At 35.3% G+C, this 21,033-nt stretch overlaps 3 protein-coding genes and 1 pseudogene across 4 annotated transcripts; 2 read left to right on the forward strand and 2 right to left on the reverse strand.

Annotated features, from left to right (window-relative positions):
- On the reverse strand, window positions 1-2,938 carry LOC106302203 (annotated as a pseudogene).
- Window positions 2,939-4,074: 1,136 nt separating this feature from the next.
- LOC106305495 (phospholipase A1-IIgamma) lies at window positions 4,075-7,396 on the reverse strand. The gene is made up of 4 exons (XM_013741860.1): window positions 7,103-7,396; window positions 5,429-5,812; window positions 5,112-5,341; window positions 4,075-4,471 (listed from the first exon to the last, which is right to left on the reverse strand). The coding sequence occupies exons 1-4, from the start codon at window positions 7,394-7,396 to the stop codon at window positions 4,075-4,077; spliced, it is 1,305 nt and encodes a 434-aa protein (XP_013597314.1).
- A 6,140-nt stretch (window positions 7,397-13,536) lies between these two features.
- LOC106306718 (protein CHUP1, chloroplastic-like) lies at window positions 13,537-16,908 on the forward strand. 2 transcript variants are annotated; one of them, XM_013743440.1, is made up of 6 exons: window positions 13,537-13,787; window positions 13,893-15,131; window positions 15,245-15,558; window positions 15,651-15,762; window positions 16,418-16,555; window positions 16,658-16,908. In XM_013743440.1, the coding sequence occupies exons 1-6, from the start codon at window positions 13,749-13,751 to the stop codon at window positions 16,781-16,783; spliced, it is 1,968 nt and encodes a 655-aa protein (XP_013598894.1). In that variant the 5' UTR covers window positions 13,537-13,748; the 3' UTR covers window positions 16,784-16,908. The 2 variants fall into 2 exon arrangements, with proteins under 2 accessions (XP_013598894.1, XP_013598895.1); XM_013743441.1 differs by having other exon boundaries at window positions 13,919-15,131.
- A 1,310-nt stretch (window positions 16,909-18,218) lies between these two features.
- On the forward strand, window positions 18,219-19,419 carry LOC106305076 (pollen-specific protein-like At4g18596). The gene is made up of 2 exons (XM_013741456.1): window positions 18,219-18,489; window positions 18,950-19,419. The coding sequence occupies exons 1-2, from the start codon at window positions 18,318-18,320 to the stop codon at window positions 19,294-19,296; spliced, it is 519 nt and encodes a 172-aa protein (XP_013596910.1). The 5' UTR covers window positions 18,219-18,317; the 3' UTR covers window positions 19,297-19,419.
- The last annotated feature ends 1,614 nt before the right edge of the window (window positions 19,420-21,033 follow it).

Below are 21,033 nucleotides of genomic sequence, written 5' to 3' on the forward strand. Positions count from 1 at the left end.
TGTCAAATTCAATATAATAGAAAGTGATTTCTTTGTTGCTTAGGTATCTTCCATTGTCCTTTTTTGTCTCTCTCTCTCGGCTTTAAAGACTCTATTTGTTTGATTCCTTCTCAGTGCCAAACAATTAGGACCGATCTTGAAGCTCTTTGATGCCGTTGGCGAGGGCAAGCCTTCCCCGCTTCTCCATTGCTTTTATGATGGAACTTGGAGCACCGTCAAGCGCAGCTTCACTGTTGTCCATGACTTTAAAGATGTGTGCTTTCACTCCTACTTCTCACTTATGGATGAGATTAGAAAATGCCCGGATCAGAACTATCATGAGATAAGGTATATGAATAAGCTCATTCTTTCAGTTCCTTTTCCACATAGAAACCAAGAGCTACTGGTTAGTTCAATATCATTGATCAATTTGAAGTTTTTTGATTGTGCATTGTGGTAAAGTTTGTTGTAATGAAAGTGTTTTATAATTTTTTTTTAAGAACCCATAACTAAGAGACTTGCAATAAACCACTTAAATGTTCAAATCTATTTCTAAATCTCTTAACTCACTTTTACACTTTAAAAACTATTAAAAAATAACTAAGAGACCTTTAAAGAGTTTTGGGATAATGATGCTCTGAGAAGTAAAGCCAACCAACTCATATTAACTTTTTACATGCACATGAGTCCGTCGTATCGTATGTTCCTTTTTTTGTTATCAACTCGTAAATCTTAATAGTATACATTTATATTACGAAACACAAATCTTTTACATCATTTTGCATGCGAGACAAAGAATAAATTATCAGAAAAGGTAAAATGAAATCGTAATCTAAGAATCCCAAATGGGACCAAAAGCAGGAACACCAGAAGCCTTGCAAGCATTAACAACGTCACGACTTCCTTCAGGATTGCTCGTGACTATCACAACTTGAGCTCCAAACTTCTTGGAAGCTTTCAAGGTCATTTCAGACACGTTAGGTCGCCCTAGAATCGCAGTATCGTGAACTATGATCCTGTCTTGATGAGGATAATCTCTAATCCTATTCACAATCTCTGTCCCGAAATTATTGTCTAATCCTTTAGCCACCCATATCAAGTATACCTCGGCCTTACTCTGCTGCATGAGAAACGATAAAAATACACAAATCCCTGAACCGGTCGCCACAAGTAACACCTGTAAAAAATATATAGGTTACGTTAAATTTGTAAAGGTATTTCAGTTGAAAAAAATACACAAAACTTAACAATAACAGCTTTATTAAACTTATAATTGTGTTGATAATAAACGTTTTTTTCACAATATTTTTGCCTAGTCTAGTTTCTACAAATATAAGTGCAATCCTACAAAAAATATATTCAGAGCTATTAATGCTCAACTGGTATGTCGGCGGATTTATTTTGCTTTTGTAAATTAATTAAAAAATCTATTTAAAATGGTCAAATATCCAATAAATAACCTGTTGAAATTTCTAAACCAGTTAAATTATAAGTTTAAGAGAAATTTAATTTACCTTGTCATACAAGTTAACCAGATAAGGTAAGCCAGCAAAGTGAACCGTACGGACCCACAAGTGACTCGGAGGTTTCGAGACTAAAGACTTGGTGAAATCGCCGACAGCACCAGCTAACATCATGTGCGATGTCTTCCCATCAGAGATGATCCCAAAAGCGTGCCATTCCGACAACGGAGATGGACTGATCCGACCCAAGATCCCTGACTTGACGCCTCTTCTAAACTTTATCAGCGACGCATGGCCCGAGAGAGATGAAACATCAACTGGCACGCGTCTCACAGTCAACCAAGGGAGCACAATCGCGACTGTGATCGCTAACGTGAACCAAAACTCTTGCGTTCTGATCAGCTTCGAGCCGAGATCATCGGTGTAAGATCTTGATATTGGATCGTAGGAGATCGTCAGAACTACAAACGCCCAGACAAGACCTAGAGCGGACCAGCCAGCGAATCTGTGGACACGTTCAAAGACGTTGTGGTGTAGATGACGCACAAGTGGAAACGCGGCTAAGGAAGTGAGGCAGAGGAGAGAGAGAATCGCGGACGCAACCGCGATGATCGCTGTTGAAGTGTTGTCTCTGTATTTAAGAGTGAGAACCAAAGCGTAGACGAGCCAAGCGATTGAGGAAACGCCGCAGCCGCTGTGGATACCCCCGAGGCTTTGTAAGAGCGATGTGACCGCGAGTTTGATGCGGACGGGGACAAAGGAGTGTCCGAGGAGGTTAACGGTTAGGTAGAACACGAGTCTCAAGAAGGCTTCGCTTCTGCAGAGAGTTAGGGCAAGAATGTTTGCGATTGAAAACAGAGATGCTCTGTTTCTAGCGTAAGTGAAGTGTCCCGTGGCTGCGAGAACGAGAGCTAGGATGTTTAGAAGCAATGAAACGACGAAGAGGCGTTTGTAAACGGTGAATAAGCCTTGATCAAGAAGTATGATTGATAGTCTTGAAGCGCGTTTCTTTGGAATAGGCGTTTGCTGCGGTTTCTCACTGTGTTTGCTTGCGGAAGAAGCAAGGATTGCCTTCTCGTCGTTTTCATTGTGTTGTTCGTCTCCTTCCTTGATTCCACCTTCTTCTAAGTAGTACATACTGTCTCTTTCTTCATCTTCGTCCTCGTCGTTGTCGGAGTCTAAGTCGCAGAAATGGCTGCTGGCTCGGCCCATAGAGTGTTGCATGGACGAAGGGAAAACTTTCGAGGCGTTTCTCATGAAATCCCATGGAAGTCGAAACCTTCTACTTTCGGGTATAGCGTTTACGTTGCGGTTTTGATCAGTTGGATCGATAGCGAAAGGGTTTGCATGAGGTTTGATCTCAAACGCGACTCCTCGACAGCTAGAGAATCTCACAGTCGAAGCGTTTTCCATTTTACTTTTCTTTCTCTTTTGCTGGTTTAAGGAGCCTTTTTAAAAAAAAAAAAAACTTGAGATGCAAGGCTAGTAAAGTAAACTCTGCGTATCTTGTGTTATGGCTTCATGAAGAGTATGCCTCTTTATATAATAGTTTGGTATCGCCATATTCAAATTTTCATCATTGACTAGAACAAACCCTTCGTTTTCACGTCATTTTATCTTTCCCTTTGAAGACAATACCATACGAGTTATACATTATTCGTCTTCGTTTGACTCTGACTTGGAAGCTCTGAATATGTCAAATGCCACTGATTAGCACAAAAAAAAAACTTTGATATAACAAATTTATGTCATACCATATGGAGATACCTAATTTGCAAAGAATTTTAAATATTTACCATTAACATAATCTGGTTACATATGGTTGGTATTGAGCATATCCAAATTAAATATCAGCTTTGTTCACAAATTTTAAAGAGTTGATATGAATAAGCCACATCGCCTCCAAATTGTTAAAAAAAAATTATTAATTTGAGAAAAAAATGATTCGCAACCCTTAAAATCTCAAGAACCAGTCATGGGTTTTTTAATTACTCTTTGTAGGGATCTGCGTTGATAGATATGTACTTTGAAGTATTGAGACCTTCAATTTCCTGAAGAAAAAAGTATATGGAAAGATATACAATGTTGACGAGAAAAGATTGATATGTATAATAAGCTTACTTGGTAAACATATCATGACGATAATCCTGACTATTTCAATCAATAACGACCTAGTAATAAATAAAAACATATCCTAAAACCTAGTTGTGTCAACTATATATTTTGTTCTCTGGCATCTTCGCCCCCTCTCTCTCTATATCATTTAATTCAGGACGTGTGACGGTGTGAGACTACACATGGTGTGCAAGTTGACAGAGAACTTTTCAAAACTGTACTTCTTTTATATAATTAATTTAGAGTGACATTGACAATTATTTGCTACCCAACATGTTTAACTTATTTACGTTTACAAGTTACGGATCGTTGATTATTGCTTTAGTCGTAGACGGTTTGATTATATGACGCGATTTGATCATCGAGCTATACATACGAAGTCTTCAAACAAACAAAAAAAGAAAAAAAATTACAAATTTAAAAGATGAAATACATATATAGTTTTTTCCAATCATCAACATCCCAAATTTTAGCAAAAAAAAACATCCAAAAAGAAATAAATAACAAATGAATAAAATCAGAATTCAAAATCTTCATTATCATCGATCTCATGGTCCAATAAAACCCAAGAGCCATCGTCTTGCTGGACCATACCTTTGTTTTTAAGAACCCTCCAATTTCCTGGGACCATACATTCGTCTGTTAGCCCGTCGACTGATTTGTTGACCAGTCCAATGTCTCTTTTCACATCAAGTCTGAATATGTCATTTTTGCTCGTTCCTTGAGTCCCCGCAACGCCATGCAAGTAAGATTCTAGGCAGTGAAACGTCGCGAAGTTTCCTGGAGATTTCATGTATTGCGACTTTCTTGTGTCTATTGAAAGCTCTTCTCCCACTTCTGCGTAGCCTAATGGTGGATAGATCGGAACTATGTCCGGTAGATTCTTTACCCGTAATACTCGGAGATCTTCCAATCTGTTTTTGATTGCATTTAAACAAAATGTACGAGCATGTAAGAACTAAGAAGACATAATATACGGTACTTTATTATGAGGACGTGTATTAATGTGGATATACTATTAATTTTGAAGTTGATTCGTAATGATTTATCATCTGATTTTAAATCTAATTTAAAGGGTCATTATTAGTGTTTTATTTTTTCCATGATAAGGTTTTCTATCTTGATCGTAATATGTCAATTCATGTTTTCGTTAGAAAATTCCAAACGTGTATCGGTGTATGGATGATTCCACGTGCACTCGAATGTCATTATCCTGAATTTTAGTAGATATTTATTTGGTATGGATGATTTCATCTGCATTCGAATGTCACTATCCTGAATTATAGTAAGATATTTATGTGATAAATTAACTTATTAATTATGCTTACCAGAGCTTATATTGACCAACTGCTTTTGAATTCATATGTTCTTTCATATTGATAATTTTGAAATAAAATATTAATTCATTTACTCAGGATATTTAGTTAACCTGAATATCGACTAATCAAAAATCAATGAAAAGGATAATTTTAAAAATATTTCGGTCAACCACGGTTATATTTAGATATTAGATGACTATACTGTTGTAAATATGTATAGATTGGACGGACGTACCCGGAGAAGAGTTTCCTGTAATCAGAATCTCCAACACGAGGACTAGCAAAGACAAAGGCCGTAACAGGACAAGATTTGCCAGGACGGCTCTTTGGTCGGTTATAACCATTAGCCACTATATCCGTAGCATTGAGCGTGGCGAGTGCAGCTCCAAGACTATGACCACAGATACTTATACTAACTTCTTCGTCCTTATACTTCTCCAACAATCTCCCAATCTCTCGCAATACCTTTTTCAAAAATTTCACTAAGATATTTCTCAAAATATAATGTCAAATATGGTGTATTGCCATTTACTAAGTAACATATAAACAAACCTGATCACGCGCATTAGCCTTATTAAAAGGTGATCGTTCGTCCTCAGACATGTAGATTGAGTACCAACCTTGATGGATTTGTACTTGATCATTTTTCTCACCGAAGATATTTTTGGCGTTCACTAAACCGAATTCGAAGTCATTGACCCATTCAAGTGGTTGCACTGAACCTCTCCAAGCGACGACTATATCTCTTCGGCCAAGAACTGCAGTGCCTTGGTCGTCTGTCACCGCTACGTAACCCATCCAGTTCGATTCCTTTGTCCATCCCTCACGTGACAACGGGAACAATAGGAATGACTCAGGCACGTGGATCTGTGATGTTGCGTATAGAAACTTGGTCACTTTGTACTTAGTATACGGATGCGCTTTCTCTAAACCAACCTGTACGTGTTTTAAGAATCAAATCAAACCTCCGGTTAAGAATCAAATCAAAGGTTCGATTTCTGTTGCTTGCGTGACAAGAATAGACCTTCTCCCTTTATTTGTTACATAAATGTTTTCTCGGCTCTACAAGTGGTATTACAGAAAAGTAGAATCAAGAAAATGTTATGTGCAATACTGAATATATGTTCATTGCAACAAAAAAAAATTCTTTTGTCACTGATAAGGCTTAGTTTTTTGGACAAAATACCACCATGCAGATCCAGTACTAAGAATTTGATTTTTCGAAGCCAATTTTTTTTTGTCCCTTATATGATTAGAAAAGCAAATCCCAAGATGGATGTTCGAACAAACGGCGTCCTAATATTGAAATAAACGTTTAGTAGCAAACACTAACAACCTTTTTAAGCACTTTGGGGCCTTAAATTAATCATTTTATACATGGCCTCCCGCCATTGCTTTATTTGACTTCCACTTACTCACTTAGGGCAGAGGGGCTCTGCCAGTGAGACATCAAATATTTTATTACATTACATAGATGTTCTTTTTAGTTTACAGAAGATTGTTTTCATGATTAAAGTCATTGTAGACTTGATTAATAAGTGAACTTGGATTTTTTATAGCTATATTTTTAAAACCATTAAATTTTTTCGAACCATGTTCTACACAGATGTTACAAATTGTTTTTCTTCTTCTTTTTAGCTGTATAAAAAGAAAATACTTAAAATATTAATATTTTGTTTTTAGATTATTGATGAGGCAATTTTTTTTTCAAACGTTACAATGAAACCCTGTAGCATCAAAATCTAAGCCTAAATTCTACAAATACACACTAGAACATTAACCAATCAGATCTTTTAAAAAAAATCAAACTATTTAAACTAATGAATCGTTTATTCTACTCCTCATATCGTTTTATTCATTTCAAGATTTGACATAAATTAACATAATGGATGTGGAGTTCCCGGTTTGGTTTACAAAGTCACTCATAGTATGAGTTTGCTTAAATTGACGAAAAAAACATGATTCTTTTAACCCAAACACAAATCACGATTCTACAAAGATATATGATAAAGCGTTAAAAACCATACTGAATGTGGAAAACAGACAGAATAACAAAATAATAATGTCAAGTTATGTAGTTATAATAAAGCTTACTAGTTAATTATAACCTTTTTGGACAACGGTTACCAATTACAACGTATTGTACTTTATTTAATTTAATTTTAGCAGAAGTTACCAGAAAGTTATAATTACACAACTAAAGAAGAAGAAAATTTCCAGTGTTACCTTGGCAAAGAAATCTTTTCTGGAGTAAATGCTAGAGCCGGCGAATTTGGATTCAGTGTTTATGTTGAAAGTATCATAACCAGCCTGAGCCATCTCTCCATAATGTATGATATACTCCCGGAGATCTTGATCCAACGGCTGTAGCATCCCTTTCCAATGGTTTTGACCGCTCAGATCTCTCCATCTCTTTGCAATTTCTGTAGATACTATCAATTTCTCCTCTTCTTTCTTCTTCTTCTTCGTTGTTCTCTTGAAGCTGAAACACTTCGTCACTTTCTTGTCTTCTTCGTCCATAGTATTCAGATGTTTAATGTTTCCTCTCTACTTCTGAGAGAAGCTCACTGGATCGAAGAAGATAAATTATGTTGGAAACTTTGGAGATACAATATGGTTTTGGTGGATATAAATATTCGTTCGCGTAATCGAGGCGTGTTGCAATCCTTGTCGAGACTTCAATATAATACATTTTCTTTGATAGACAGAAAATTTCAGTTTCTTAATTTATCTAAAAGAAATTCTTCTAACGTTTAAGGAAAGCAATAGCTGAAATAAGATATCTCCATACAAAGTACAATTAATTCTTTTTTTTCTTTACTTTGAATGGTGGCCAAACAAAAGAGGAATATTGATTCCTATTTGACTCGGTTTAACCAAACCAAAAAACGAATGGTTTACTTTCGTGTCAAAATTACTTGAATTGAAGAATATGCTATATGAGGAACTAAATTGAAACTGAAATTGTACCGAACTAAACTCCTATATTTGCTAAACCGTGAAAAACTGAATATATGTATAGATACTAGGTGTTTCGCCGCACATACGGACATAAACATTTTATAATTATTTATCTATATATGCATTATTAATTAAGATACTATAATGATAAATTATTGTTTATGTTTTCATTTGAAATTTTTTACATGTTATAAATTGTTTGAAAATTTATTTGTATACTATAATCATCATTTGATTACTATTATGTTTTCAGTTATAAAAAAAATAATTATTTGATTACTATTTAGTTATGTGTTTTCTGTTTTTAAAATTTTTAGTTTTTTTTATTAAAAGATATTTTTGGAGAACAACACAATATATATATATAAATTATCTTTTTATTTTAAAATATATTTTTAGATTTTTTCGATAATTTTATTATTATTAATTTTAATCACTTATATTATCAAAAAATATAAATTCGTTTTTATTTTTAACTAATTTAAATATTTTATTCATATAGATATTTGGATAATGAATCTGAAACCTATTACGTGAAAGCATTAGTGTGTGCATCGGTATCACTAATTGTCAATTGCTTATAAACGTGGATCAAACTACCTTAACATATTATATGCTTTGAATAGGTCGATTAACTATTAGTCTATTCCCTTCATTTGAATACGATAGTATATTCAATAGCCGTTTGAGGAAAAAAAAAAGAATAAGATCATATATTCGTTTAATATAGTAGAAAATCTTCAAAACTGATATGCACATAAATTATATGATTTGAGATCAAAATTAAAGATTGCTATATATATTTTTTATTTTCTTGATCTTATTCTTTGCCTATGGAAGCTCCATAACATGGAGGTCTACTAATAATTCCGCTCACTTGTTATATCACGTTGTTACTAATATACTAGTACTAAACATATAAACATATCAGAGTTGGCCGGTTGAAGTATATTTGCATGTTACGTTGTCCGGAATTTTCTAGATTTAATAGTTGGTTTGGTATGATTTTTTTTTTGTGTGCAATGTTTCGTATGATTAGTTTTGTACTCTAATTTCTATGTTTTGTCCTCTATGATTGGTGAAAGGTCAAATGCACTTTGTCTATAAAGGATATCATTTCTTAGGAGGAATATATTGTTTTTTACTCTCTGATTGTCATCATCTATTGTGAATTGAATCACTAAACTCTTTCTAATATCATGCCCTAAATTCCTATTTTCACATATAGATTGAGATAACAGATTGAATTTTTCCGGTTCTAACATTTTCCTAATGCTCACAACTCACATTGTCTGTGTCAAGGCCCATTCAGATCTGATCACTCGTGCAAACATCATTGTATAGTGTATACACATGAGACACTGAGAATATGCAAGTACAATCTTGTATGATTGCATTATCAAGCTCCCTCTCAAGAGCATAAGCATAGTTTGGAATCTTCTGAAGGTCTTCTCGACGGTCCCTTGAAACATACGCAAGGACGCACTTCCAAACTCAAGGGTTTCATTATTATGATAGTTTCAAGAACTATAGTGGACACACCCGAAGTCATTACAAGATGTCCGATTTGAAAATTGAATATGATAGTATAAGTTATGATTGTACAGATGCACAAAAGCCAAGTGTACACGAGGTAATAATTGCAGACTTGCTGTATAATGTGAAACTATTGAACATTTTGGTGAAAAAATGGTCCTCAGTCGAATACATGGCTTTGCGAAGGCCCATTTCATTATCGACTCCACAAAATCTAACGGTCAAGTTTAGAAGAAAACGATTACCCTGAAAATGCTAGTTGCCCAACATGTTTTTCTGTGTTAAACAAGCAAAATAGCATGATCATTGGGATCATAACTCTTTTACTACTTACTTATGTCATAACAATATATTCAATGATTCATACGGTTAAATGGATCATAGATGACATCGTCATTCTTAAATCTATCATTTGGTGAAGTAGATTTTAAGAAATTAGTGTTTTTGTAGAATATGTACTCACTTCAAAAATATTTCACTGATGTATATACATTTTTACACCTGATGCTATTTTTCCAAAGGTTAAAAGATTGGATATTACTTAAATAGGGTTTGTACATCAATGATTGGTGAGGAAGGGATAGATATGGATTCCATTCTATTTTTATTTTATTTTGCATAGAGAAATAAACAACAGCATGTGAGAAGGGAGAGCTCCCTTTAACACCTCAAATATGGCTAAGTGTCCCCAACACAAATCTTATTCATAAATTCATACATACCAACTCTTCAATAGAGCCCACTTCTGAGAAACAAAGATGCAATACTCGAAATAGGAAAATTTCTCTTAATATGTCTTATCACATTTTGTGAGTTGTCAATGCAGCATCACCAACTTCAACACAAATTAACTGTTTTTAATGCAAACAGACAATCGTGTTTTAAAAGATACTGTATTGTATAAATTACATTATTAATAACTAAAAGGTTTTGGGGAGTTTTGCAAGCATGTAAATTACAAATCATTGTAATCTACATTTTCTTCTGGAGATCATTTTTTCAACACGACTTGAACATGTGATTTCCAAAAGAAAAATATTAGATAATCCAAGAGTTTTACACACTGAACTAACTCATTGTTGATTACAATTTCTTTTTGTGCTCTAGTCTAAATCCTTTTACGATAGAATGATAAAAGTTTAAACACAAAAACATGGCAGAAGCGATCAATCATATTCAGAAATTTAAGTTTTGCATAAAATATAGTTGGGTATGTGTACACATGAATGAATGTGTGCAAATCCCTTATATACTAAAGTACAAGTCACTCAACCAATCAAAGTTTGCCATATGGAAATTACATTTTTCAAAAAAAAAATATTAAAAAAAATTAGACAAAACAATTGATTTCATCTCTATTCTCAACGTAAACAAAGAACAGATTTTTAATTGTTTGCCAGGATCTCCACCATCCTACATTAAAATCAGTTATGCAGCAAATTTGCTTATAAAATGGTTTCGAACTGTTAATTTCTCCCATGAAGTAACTAATGCTTTCATCTCTCTCAGAATTTAATTTTGATATCGGCAAGATCCTATCTTCTTTGTTTTTCTTCTCTGGATGAATCTTCAGTCTAACGGTGGTGTATAGTTTCGTAAATGAATAAGTGATAAATATTTTAAGTCGTAGCAATTAACTATGTTCTGTTGTGCAGTTTGAATTCCTTTTGTTTTAATTCTTTCTTTTTTTTTTGCAGAGGAATCATCAGTGTTCCCCCATATTACACGAAGTTGACAGCAACTTACATGAAGACTCTCCCCGTTCATGTTTTGATTAATAGGTCAGATGCAAAACCTTTCAACTTTTTTGTTTGAACATTACCTTTCCACTATTGAAAGAAGAAATAGAACATTACCTTTATCTCTCAAGCATTTTTCTATATTTCATTTTCTTTAAAGCAATCAACACGTCAGTAGGAGAAAGATATCAAACTATTGTTTCTGGTTTTGAGTAGAAGCTAATCAAAGAGTGGCTGAAGAGCCTGATAAAAAATTTGTCAAAAAATAACCCACTAATAAATTCAATAATAATTGCAAAGAAATTCTTATTAAAAACTGAGTATGAGTATCTATTTACATTTCATTTCATCTGAAAATAAAAATAAACAAATGCATATGATTGTAACTGGTTCTGTCACGCTGTGATCTTTTTAATAACAAATATAATCATATATAAACTTAAGAAAAATACAAATTTATGTCTTCTTTAAATAAGTTTTTTGAAAAAGAAAAAAAACTGATTAATTAACTAATATTATTATTTAAAGAAAAAATACAAATTTATGTCTTCTTTAAATAATATTGTTTGTCATTGTTTATGGATTTATATTTTAGTTACTTAATAAATATGTTGGCTTTGTTTTTCGTGGTCTATTACAAGTTGTGCATTAACATAATTTATTTATTCAAAATTTGTTATTTTCACAGTTTCATTTGTAACCATTCATTCTATCAATGTTTTGTTCATAACTAATAATACTATAGTCAATATTTGATTCAGATACAAACATCTGTGTTCAGTTAAAATTTAGATTGGAAAATGTTAAGGATTATAACTATGCCCATGCATAGCATGGGCCAAAATACTAGTTGGTGTCTATTTTGTATGTTACGGCAATGTAGAAAAGACAAGATGTTGATTTTTTTAAAAAGGACCACCTTCAAAATATTGTTGTTTATGGAGTTTATTAAGCATATACACATGGAAATCTATATAGATATGTCATTCCCCACAAAGTTATGTGACATTTTTTTTCAATTCTCTGTTCTTTCCCTTTCGTCGCCGCTGCTCACATTAATTACCCCTTTCACTTTCATAGTTACCTAATCTTCTCTCAATAAACCAATCTAGTCAGTCTAAAAACAACTAAGAACATATAGGTTTACACGTTCGTTTTGGTCGATCTACATTTGGAGATACATTTATTTAACTGCTCGCGGTCAATTTCTGTTGTGTAAAGTATTCAATCCATGTCAAATTTGGGAAATAGACTATATAACTCATAAAGAAATATAAAAAAATCCATCATATAAAATGACGAAACTGTTAATGGACTATTATGCCTCAGGCGATGATGTAGATGTATGCATGAGTTTGATCAAAGAACAATGCTTAGGTTCACCCATGCGGTGAATGATTAAATTCACCGCACTCTTCGTAACCAATCAAAGTGTCATGTAGGAATAATTAAAAAAAGTATTAAAAATAATAAAAAATAGCTGAAAAAAATAACACCGACATTAATTAACGTCGTCTAAAAACTTAAACTCTAAAACCATAAATCCTGAATCCGAAACACTAAACCATAAATCTCAATCCTAAAATCTAAACTCTAAATCTTAAACCTCAAACTCAAAACTCTAAACTATAAACCTTAAACCCAAAACTCTAAACCTTAAACCCAAAACTCTAAACAATAAACCCTAAAATCTAAACCCTAAATCCTAAACCCTAAACTCAAATCCTAAACTCTAAACTCAAATCCTAAACTCTAAACCCTAAATTCTAAATCCTAAACCCTAAACTCTAAACCCTAAACCCTAAACCCAAACCTTTAAACCGTAAACCCATCTGCTAGTTAATAAGATTAAACTTTACGGTTTAGAGGTTTGAGTTTAGGGTTTATGATTTAGGGTTTGAGTTTAAGATTTAAAGTTTTGGGTTTAGGGTTTAGGATTTAAGGTTTAGATTTTAGGATTTAGGGTTTAGGGTTTAGAGTTTTGCGTTTAGGCTTTAGGATTTAGATTTTAGGATTTAAGGTTTATTGTGTATAGTTTGGGTTTAGGTTTTAAGATTTAGGGTTTAGATTTTAGGATTGGGGTTTATGGTTTTAGAGTTTAGGTTTTTAGAATTTTACAGAGGGCGCTAATTAATGTCGGTGTTGTTTTTTTTTAGCTATTTAAATTTTTTATTTTTATTACCTTTTTAAACTATGACATTTTGGTTGGTTAGGAAGAGTGGTGAATTTAACCATTCACTATAGGGGTGAACCCAAGTATTGTTCTTGATTAAGAATACAAAAAAGGAAAAAAACAATTAGATTTTTGCTGAGAAAGCAATGCTAGTAGAAGTCAGCATCAAACACAGCTCTGTTCTCACATTGTTTCTACCTCCAAGTGCACACATGTAGTATACATATTGCCAAGATGATGGTACCGATCTCAGTATTTTTGCCAATGAAAAATTAAAGTTGTCATAAGACAAAGGCAGATAAAGAAAAGAAACAAGACACCTTACCAAAAGCCTTAAAAGAGTTGTTCTTCTTTCCTTCTTTTCAAAATTTGAATCTAAGATGAACCGAAGAACGTCCTCGTTATACGTGCAAGTGTAACACTCACTACATCAAATTAATATAAAGCATAGTTTCAATTTCATATGCTAAGTATACAATTATTCTTCCAACGGTCGAAAAAGGTAAAGCATTTTGACCAATTTATTTATTGAAAGAAAAAAACATAACAAAACCAAAGAAAAAAAACTATATTTTATCCTCTCATCTCTTCTTCTTGATCTAATCAGTCATCACAATCACTCCCTCTCTCTAGAATTTTGAAGCTTTCTGTCTCATCATCATCATCATCATCATCATCATCAATGGTGGCTGGTAAGGTCCGTGTAACCATGGGTTTTCACAAATCTCCTTCAAGCAAACCAAAGGACATGACTTCTCCTCCTCCACTTCCTCTTCCCCCTCAGCCTCCTCCGCTGCTTAAACCGACTTCCGGTTCTGCTGGTAAACCGTCAAATCCCCCTTCTAATCAGAAAACCGGTTTCACCCGCTCCTTCGGCGTTTACTTCCCACGCGCTTCAGCTCAAGTACACAATGCTTCCTCTCGTTCCGACCAAAACAGCGTCATTTCCGACCTTCGTCGTCAAGTGGAAGAGCTTCGCGAGAGAGAAGCTCGGTTAAAGACGGAGGTTCTCGAGCTCAAGCTACTCAAGGAATCCGTCTCCGTTATCCCGCTGCTCGAGTCGCAGATCGCGGAGAAGAACGGCGAAGTCGAGGATTCGAGGAAAGAGACGGCGAGATTAGCGGAGGAGAACGAGAGATTGCGGCGAGAAGTCGAAAGGAGCGATGAGCTGAGGAGAGAGAGCGAGAGGAGGGAGAAGGAGATGGAGGCGGAGACGGCGGAGCTACGGAGACTTGTGTCGTCGCTGAGGGAGAGTGACGACCACGCGCTCTCGGTCTCTCAGAGGTTTCAGGGTTTAGTGGATGTGTCGGCGAAATCCAGTCTGATCAGGAGTTTGAAACGGGTCGGGTCGATGAGAAACATACCCGACCCACCCGACCCGGTTCCGAACCAAGAGGACATCAAGACCGTTACGATCGAGGAACTCCACGTGTCATCAATCTCAACCGTCAGATCTAGGGTTCCCAGAGTCCCTAAACCACCGCCTCAACGGTCATTTTCATGCAGCGAGTCCACGGAGAACCGAGCTGATCCTCCGCCGCGGAGAACGAATCCACCTCCTCCTCCACCACCGCCTCCAGCGCAACATCCTCCGTCCGTTTCCAAAGCCCCTCCTCCTCCTCCTCCACCACCGCCGCCGCCGAAGAGTTTAAACATAGCGTCGGCGAAAGTAAGAAGAGTACCGGAAGTTGTCGAATTTTACCACTCGTTGATGCGAAGAGACTCCACAAACTCGAGAAGAGATTCCACCGGCGGTGGAAACGCCGCCGCAGAGGCGGTACTCGCTAGCTCAAACGCTAGAGACATGATCGGAGAAATCGAAAACCGATCGGTTTATCTACTCGCGGTAAAATCCTCTTTACCCAGTTAACTCAACTGATTACGGTTTAGCTTCTCTTTTTGTCTTGCGTCAGTGAGAACTAACCGGTTTGGTTTTAAATTTAAACCGATCATTTGCAGATAAAAACCGACGTAGAAACGCAAGGAGACTTCATAAAGTTCCTGATCAAAGAAGTCGAAAACGCAGCGTTTTTAGACATAGAAGACGTGGTGCCTTTCGTAAAATGGCTCGACGACGAACTCTCATACCTGGTCGACGAGAGAGCGGTGTTGAAACACTTCGAATGGCCGGAGCAAAAAGCAGACGCTTTACGTGAAGCAGCGTTTTGTTACTTCGATCTGAAGAAACTCGTATCGGAAGCTTCTCGTTTCCGGGAAGATCCACGTCAGCCTTCTTGCTCTGCTCTCAAGAAAATGCAAGCTCTGTTCGAAAAGTATAAATAAAAAAAAATCCAATCTTTTTTTCTTTTCAATTCGTGTTCAAATTTTAAGACAATTAACTAAATCTCTTTTGTGGGTTTTGAAGGTTAGAGCATGGTGTGTATAGTCTGTCGAGGATGAAGGAATCATCGGCGACAAAGTTCAAGACTTTCCAGATTCCGGTTGATTGGATGCTCGAAACCGGCATTACTAGTCAGGTCCAGCAACATTAATCTTGGTTTAGCTTAATGGTCTGGTTTGTCTAGTTTACTTGTGGTCATCATTACTTGGCTATTTTATTACACTTTGATTGGAGTAGTGATGAATGAAGAAGACAATACTTAGATAGAAACAACAATTCTACATGGTCCCCAGTTTCTGATAAAAAAAGTCAATTGTTTCTGGCAATGGCAGGAGATTGGTTTGATTACTGTCTTCACTCTATTATTGCGTGTTTTGCTTGTTTACATGGTAATAACTATTATTGCACTACATGACAAATATATAAATGTGGAACAAATCTAAGTTGAATGGAGTGTGTTACTTTAATGTATTTGGTGTTTTCCTATGTGCACGCCTGTGAATTTCAAGATTGTATCTTCTTGTCTGCTTCCTTTGTTTGTTTTTTGACATTTGGATGTTCATGAGTTTTATTATATCATTCATTATAAAGGGAATAGATAAACAAAGCAATAGAGAATGGAATCAGATTCTCACATGACTACTTTTTAAAGTCTTAAAATGTTGCGTGTAGTGTGTTCTTACTGTATATTCTGTAACTTAAACTAGTTATGGGCAAATAGGGACTTTGGAAAATGGTAAGATAATGGAAGTTTATATTAAGTGTGTAGCGTTTATATATGTGATTTTCAGATTAAATTGGCGTCTGTGAAACTAGCGATGAAGTATATGAAGAGAGTATCTGCAGAGCTCGAAGCCATTGGAGGCGGTGGCCCTGAAGAAGAGGAGCTTATAGTTCAAGGCGTCAAATTCGCGTTCCGTGTTCACCAGGTGAAGCAAAAGACATTTGATCATCTTCTGTTAATGTTACAAACTTACAACACTTTGTTTGTCCAGTCTCTTACTGTCTGTTTTTGTCCTTTTGGTGTTCAGTTCGCAGGAGGATTTGATGCAGAGACAATGAGGGCATTTCAAGAGCTAAGAGATAAAGCGAGATCATGTCATATTCAATGTCAAAGCCAAACACATCAACATAAGCTCATGTTGAAGCAATCTTAGCTTCATATATATATATATTCACATCATCGTTATTTTTCGTCATTTTCTCTATTAAATTTGTTTTTTTTTCTTGTTCTCCTTAAAGACAGATAAATTATGTGAATATACGAAACTCTTGCTGAAAACCATCTTATCATTTGTACTGATGGTAAAAGAAAGCTTCACAAAAGTGTCAACGGTCCATAAAGCATGAGACAGAAATAAACATAAACTTGCAAATTCGATTGCACCCTACTAATCACACGACCAATCAAGCATCACTGTCGGATCCTGCATCTTTTGAAAGTACCATCTGATAAAACAAAGATGGTAGTGTAAGAAGAAAATGTTTATAATCAAATACATGCGAAAGTTCACGAGAAACAAAAATACATGCAAAAGTTCATGAGAAGCAAAGGTACAGACCATTTGAATTGCTCATACCCTCTCTGTTTTAGAATTGGGCAAAACTTCAACATTGTCCACGACCACGTATTCCTCATCACTCAGCGTTGATACAGCTGCCAAATTCATGAAACACATTAGACTTCCAAAGACTGAATTGACGAAGAAGAACTACATATAAAGAACAAACTAGTTACCATCCGTTTCAGATAAAACTTGCATTGCCTTTCTCCAAAGAGAAGGGTTCAACAGCCTTTGATGATGAGTCATCGTCATCACTCTCTCCATTTATAAGAAAGTTGAGCTTATGAACATGTACTAAGGTTATCATAAGAGTGAGTTAGTAATAGTATACGTACCATCGAAAGATGAATATCCAATGAAATCCTCGTTATAGAGAGCGTAGCTGTAGTAAACTGGCAGTTTCCTACGAGTTCGGATCAAATACGGTAAAGTAGTTCCTGCAAAATATCAACCAAGATGCGCAAATGTTTCCGGATCAGAAACTCAGAACACGAAACAGGAAGAAACAAAAGGAGAAAAGAAAAAGCCACGACGAGTGAGCTTATCCGACATGTCATGGAGTCTATCAGTCTAATAGTGGTTCGATGTTTGCCATGTCCTGACCAGGAACCAAGCTACCTTGATTCAGAATGGTACGTGCGTTAGATTCTTTAAAAAAATTCTTGGATAGCTTATGGTTACAATAAAAATCAATACTAAGCCTTACTATATAGTATATTGAACATGACATCTGATGTGTGTTTTTTTTTGTAAATCCAACAACGTTTAATAGTACAACTATATTATATTCAAACATATCTGTGTCTTTCTAATTTTAGGGGAAGAATCAAAGAGAGAAAAGAGAGGGAGTCAAAGGAATGACACATTTGGAAACTATAGGCTCTTATTAGAAGAACTTACCAACCCTCATTATTGTTTTTTTTCAAGAAACAATTAGTTAATTTAACAAATAAACAATTTTAATAAGCTAAAAATAACAAATGGTTTATGTTGTATAAACACACAACTTTGTGGATCGTGTGAATTAGTTGTCCTCTTCTCTAAAACATTTTCAACAAAGAAAACGGTAATAAGAGAGAAGAGGTGGTAGTAAACAAGATCAGAATCTTTAACATTTTCAAAACAAATGGCGACCAAAGCCATCTTCTTCTTCTTTGTCTCGGCCGTGTGCCTGTCCTCTCTCGCCGGCGTTGCCAACGCTGACGCCGACGACTTTGACAGTTTCCAAATCCAGGGATCGGTTTACTGTGACACTTGCCGTGTCCAATTCGTTACCCGCCTCAGCCAATTCCTTGAAGGTATATTATTTGTCGAAACCCAAATAAACAATACTTGTTCTTTTTTATTATTTGACATTTTAAGAAAGATTTTTTTTAAAAAATTATACTCAATGATATTTTCAAATGTTAGTGTAAAATTTCCTAAACTTTATGTTTATAATTATTTGTATTCTGTAAATTATTTGTATCTTGGTTGCAATATGTTTAAATAAATAATTTATATTTTTTTCTTAGAAAAATAAAATTAGCTGTTTATTGTTTTATTTTATTTTTCTTATTAAATACTCCTAAAATTAAATGTTTTGTGTGTGTTTGCATATAAAGAAAAAAAAACATGAAAATTTGAAATTTATAATTTACTCATAAAATGCATTGAAAACATTGAAAAATTTATTTTGTAAAATATTATATTTCATAAATGGACTACTACTCATCTTTCTATAATTGGATTGTTTCGTTTTTGTTTTGGTGGGTGAAGGTGCGAAAGTGAAGCTAGAGTGCAGGAGTAGAACAAACGGAACTGTAACGTTGACTAAAGAAGCCGTGACGGACAAATCAGGAAGCTACAAAATGGAAGTCACCGGTGACCACGAGGAGGAAGTCTGCGAGCTCGTTCTCCTCCAATCACCAGACAGTGGTTGCAGCGACGTCAGCACAGAGGCTTACCTACGTAACGCCGCTAAGGTTAGTCTGACCGCGAATGACGGTATCGTCTCACACGAGACACGTATCGTTAACCCCCTTGGTTTCATGGTTAAGACGCCGTTAGCTGATTGTCCCGCCGCATTTAAGGAGCTTGGAATCGTCCCTGACGTCATCTTCTAAATATGATGACGACTTGTACCAATTCAAGATCGTTATTTAACTGTCATCTATTATTTGCTTTCTTGTATACAGAAAACGTAATTTGATAAAAATACAAAAAAGCGGCAATTCTATATTTATTATATTTTTTCAAGCAACAAATTAAATTATCATCATATACATATAGTGTGTCTCTCATGAGGCTCTTGATCTGCGACTAATGCAAATGATAATGTTTTGCTATAAAGTAGGCCTGAGACGGATCGGATATCCAGACAATTTTAAGATATTCGGATCCGGATCCTTATCCGGCGGATCCGTAATTTTACAATTCTTATCTGGATCCGGGGTTCGCGGATATCCGGTGTCGGATATCCTTTTAAAAATTATAATATCCGGCGGATATCCGGATCCAGATTTGGATCCTTAAAATAAATAAAAAATAATATTAATATATATAAAATATTAACAATAATTTAAAGATAAAAAAGATATATAATGTTTTTAATTATTTCTATGTATAACATTACAAAATTTACATAAAATTTATATATAGCATTATAAAAATGAAAATTTATTAAATAAAATTAGTTTTTATATATAGATATTACTATTTTTGAAATAATTATTAATAAAATTTACGGATCCGGATATCCGGAGTAAAAAATCAAGATATCCGGATCTGAATTCGGCTTTGACGGATCTAACATTTTACTATCCAAATCCGGATTCGGCCTCTCCGGATATCCGTATTTTCGGATCGGATCCGGATCGGATCTCGCATCAAATCTGGATCTCGGATAAAATCCTAGCTATAAGTACCCAACGGGTTCAGTTTGCGTTTACTTCAGAACAACGTTTGAGTTTGCTTCGTTACTCGGACTGCTTTTTGGTTAATTAGGTGGCCAATCACGGACGGGTACCATAGCCAGTAGTTAGTATGGACTCATATTTGCTAGTTGAAGCAGAGTTTCCATGAAACCCAGCCATGAGTTATTTGTGACTTAAGCCAAAGACTTCGAATGATGTTGCAGTGCTCTGAAAGTAAGAGAGATCCATTAGAATGACTTTAGCATGCTGCTTCGTTGTTGAGACGTGGGGTTGAAACAACTAATGGAAGTTAGCTATTTGCAGTTGAACTGATTTGCTCGATGATTCCTCTTGTACCATGAACACTAGCTTGGTTGATCTCGTTCAATATATGTTCGCTTACAGATTTCGGTTCAGCAAAAACAGGAGGTTTAGATGGCGCAAGTCCAAGGTTCAGCGTACAGTCGAAGCTCTATAAATTGACAATGCTGGTGTTGAGATGAGGTGATAAGGAGTGGATACATTGATAGAGAAAGAGTATTGGGGCAATCAGTAACTTTGGGAACTTACCACAGTAACTTTAGTTTTACTGTGGTAACTGAGTGAAAGGAAGAGAAGTTACCAGGATGGGTTAAAATGGAGTCTACCTGATGTTAATCCCTTCTTATCCTAATAGATACGATTGGAAGAGGATAAGAAGAGGATAAGGGTGCACTTTGACAGCCTGTATGGTGCTGGAAAGGAGAAGATGCTTTATTACTATAGCAAGCATGTGAGAAACCACAGCCAAGCATTTCAAAAGGAGTTCCAGCCTGTCCATTGACTCCACATGCTTATGGATTTCGAAATCCCCTTTGTATCAGCCTTATCTCTTTATATATAACTTGTATCTGAGACATTAAAACAATTAATGGAGTTTTGAGTATTCTCTCTTGTTCTTTATTCTCT

Source organism: Brassica oleracea, chromosome C7 (assembly GCF_000695525.1).
Source record: "Brassica oleracea var. oleracea cultivar TO1000 chromosome C7, BOL, whole genome shotgun sequence".
Lineage (NCBI taxonomy): Eukaryota > Viridiplantae > Streptophyta > Magnoliopsida > Brassicales > Brassicaceae > Brassica > Brassica oleracea.

Excerpts from the sequence above, each read along its gene's own strand:
- LOC106305495 (XM_013741860.1), bottom strand. The coding sequence starts at position 7,396 with ATGGACGAAGAAGACAAGAAAGTGACGAAGTGTTTCAGCTTCAAGAGA. Across the intron at positions 5,342-5,428 it reads AGGCTAATGCGCGTGATCAG|GTATTGCGAGAGATTGGGAG; the intron begins GTTTGTTTATAT and ends TTTTTGAAAAAG. Across the intron at positions 4,472-5,111 it reads TACAGGAAACTCTTCTCCGG|ATTGGAAGATCTCCGAGTAT; the intron begins GTACGTCCGTCC and ends AATCAAAAACAG.
- LOC106306718 (XM_013743440.1), top strand. The coding sequence starts at position 13,749 with ATGCTAAGTATACAATTATTCTTCCAACGGTCGAAAAAG. Across the intron at positions 15,559-15,650 it reads ATGCAAGCTCTGTTCGAAAA|GTTAGAGCATGGTGTGTATA; the intron begins GTATAAATAAAA and ends TGGGTTTTGAAG. Across the intron at positions 15,763-16,417 it reads AAACCGGCATTACTAGTCAG|ATTAAATTGGCGTCTGTGAA; the intron begins GTCCAGCAACAT and ends TGTGATTTTCAG.
- LOC106305076 (XM_013741456.1), top strand. The coding sequence starts at position 18,318 with ATGGCGACCAAAGCCATCTTCTTCTTCTTTGTCTCGGCCGTGTGCCTG. Across the intron at positions 18,490-18,949 it reads CCTCAGCCAATTCCTTGAAG|GTGCGAAAGTGAAGCTAGAG; the intron begins GTATATTATTTG and ends TGGTGGGTGAAG.